The following is a 596-nucleotide window of genomic DNA, read 5'->3' on the forward strand; positions in this document are numbered from 1 at the left end:
ATATTCCACACCCCTTTTTTTTAGTGTCACTTTCACGGTGGACATATCTAGTGTTATCTTCCCTGGCCTCTTCTCACACTCACCTTAAAGCTGTGCAGCTCCCGATAGATGGCCAGCGGGCAAGCAAGCAAGATGGAGGTGAGCCACACTGCAGCGATAACCCGGTGCGCTCGGTCGGGGGAAGTGTGTGCTTGCAAAGGGAACATAACTGCAACGAACCGCCCCACGCTGATCACCGTTAAAGTCAGCACGCTCGCTAACAAGGCAGTGGCTGAGGAAGGAAAGAGTAATGCTATAGTTGGTAGATTGATCCTTTGATAGGTTGATTACATGTATAGGATGTGATTTTTTATTTTTTTATGTAAATGTAACGACTTACGGTTTTGAAGGCTGTGGTATTATTAGGCATATAGTGTAAACGATGAATAGCACGGGATTTTAAAATTCAGTCGATAATATTCTGGGAGATTTACTGAAAGCAGTAAAAGCAGCTCAAGGGATGGCTTAGACATAGACTGTCGGCGTTAGGAGTGCGCCGTTATCTGAAGAAATACAAGGCAACAAGGGACCATTGTTTCAGATTTTTTTTCCCTGTG

General features: G+C 44.6%; 1 protein-coding gene across 1 annotated transcript in view; it reads right to left on the minus strand.

Moving 5' to 3' along the window:
• LOC119592371 (QRFP-like peptide receptor) overlaps positions 1–596 on the minus strand; it is a 93,269-nt gene that overhangs the window by 26,257 nt on the left and 66,416 nt on the right. The window contains exon 3 of the mRNA XM_037941195.1: positions 84–271. Coding sequence (XP_037797123.1) covers positions 84–271 — 188 coding nt within the window. The remainder of the gene's footprint in view (positions 1–83; positions 272–596) is intronic.

The sequence above is a fragment of the Penaeus monodon genome, chromosome 30 (genome assembly GCF_015228065.2).
Source record: "Penaeus monodon isolate SGIC_2016 chromosome 30, NSTDA_Pmon_1, whole genome shotgun sequence".
NCBI classification, from domain to species: domain Eukaryota; kingdom Metazoa; phylum Arthropoda; class Malacostraca; order Decapoda; family Penaeidae; genus Penaeus; species Penaeus monodon.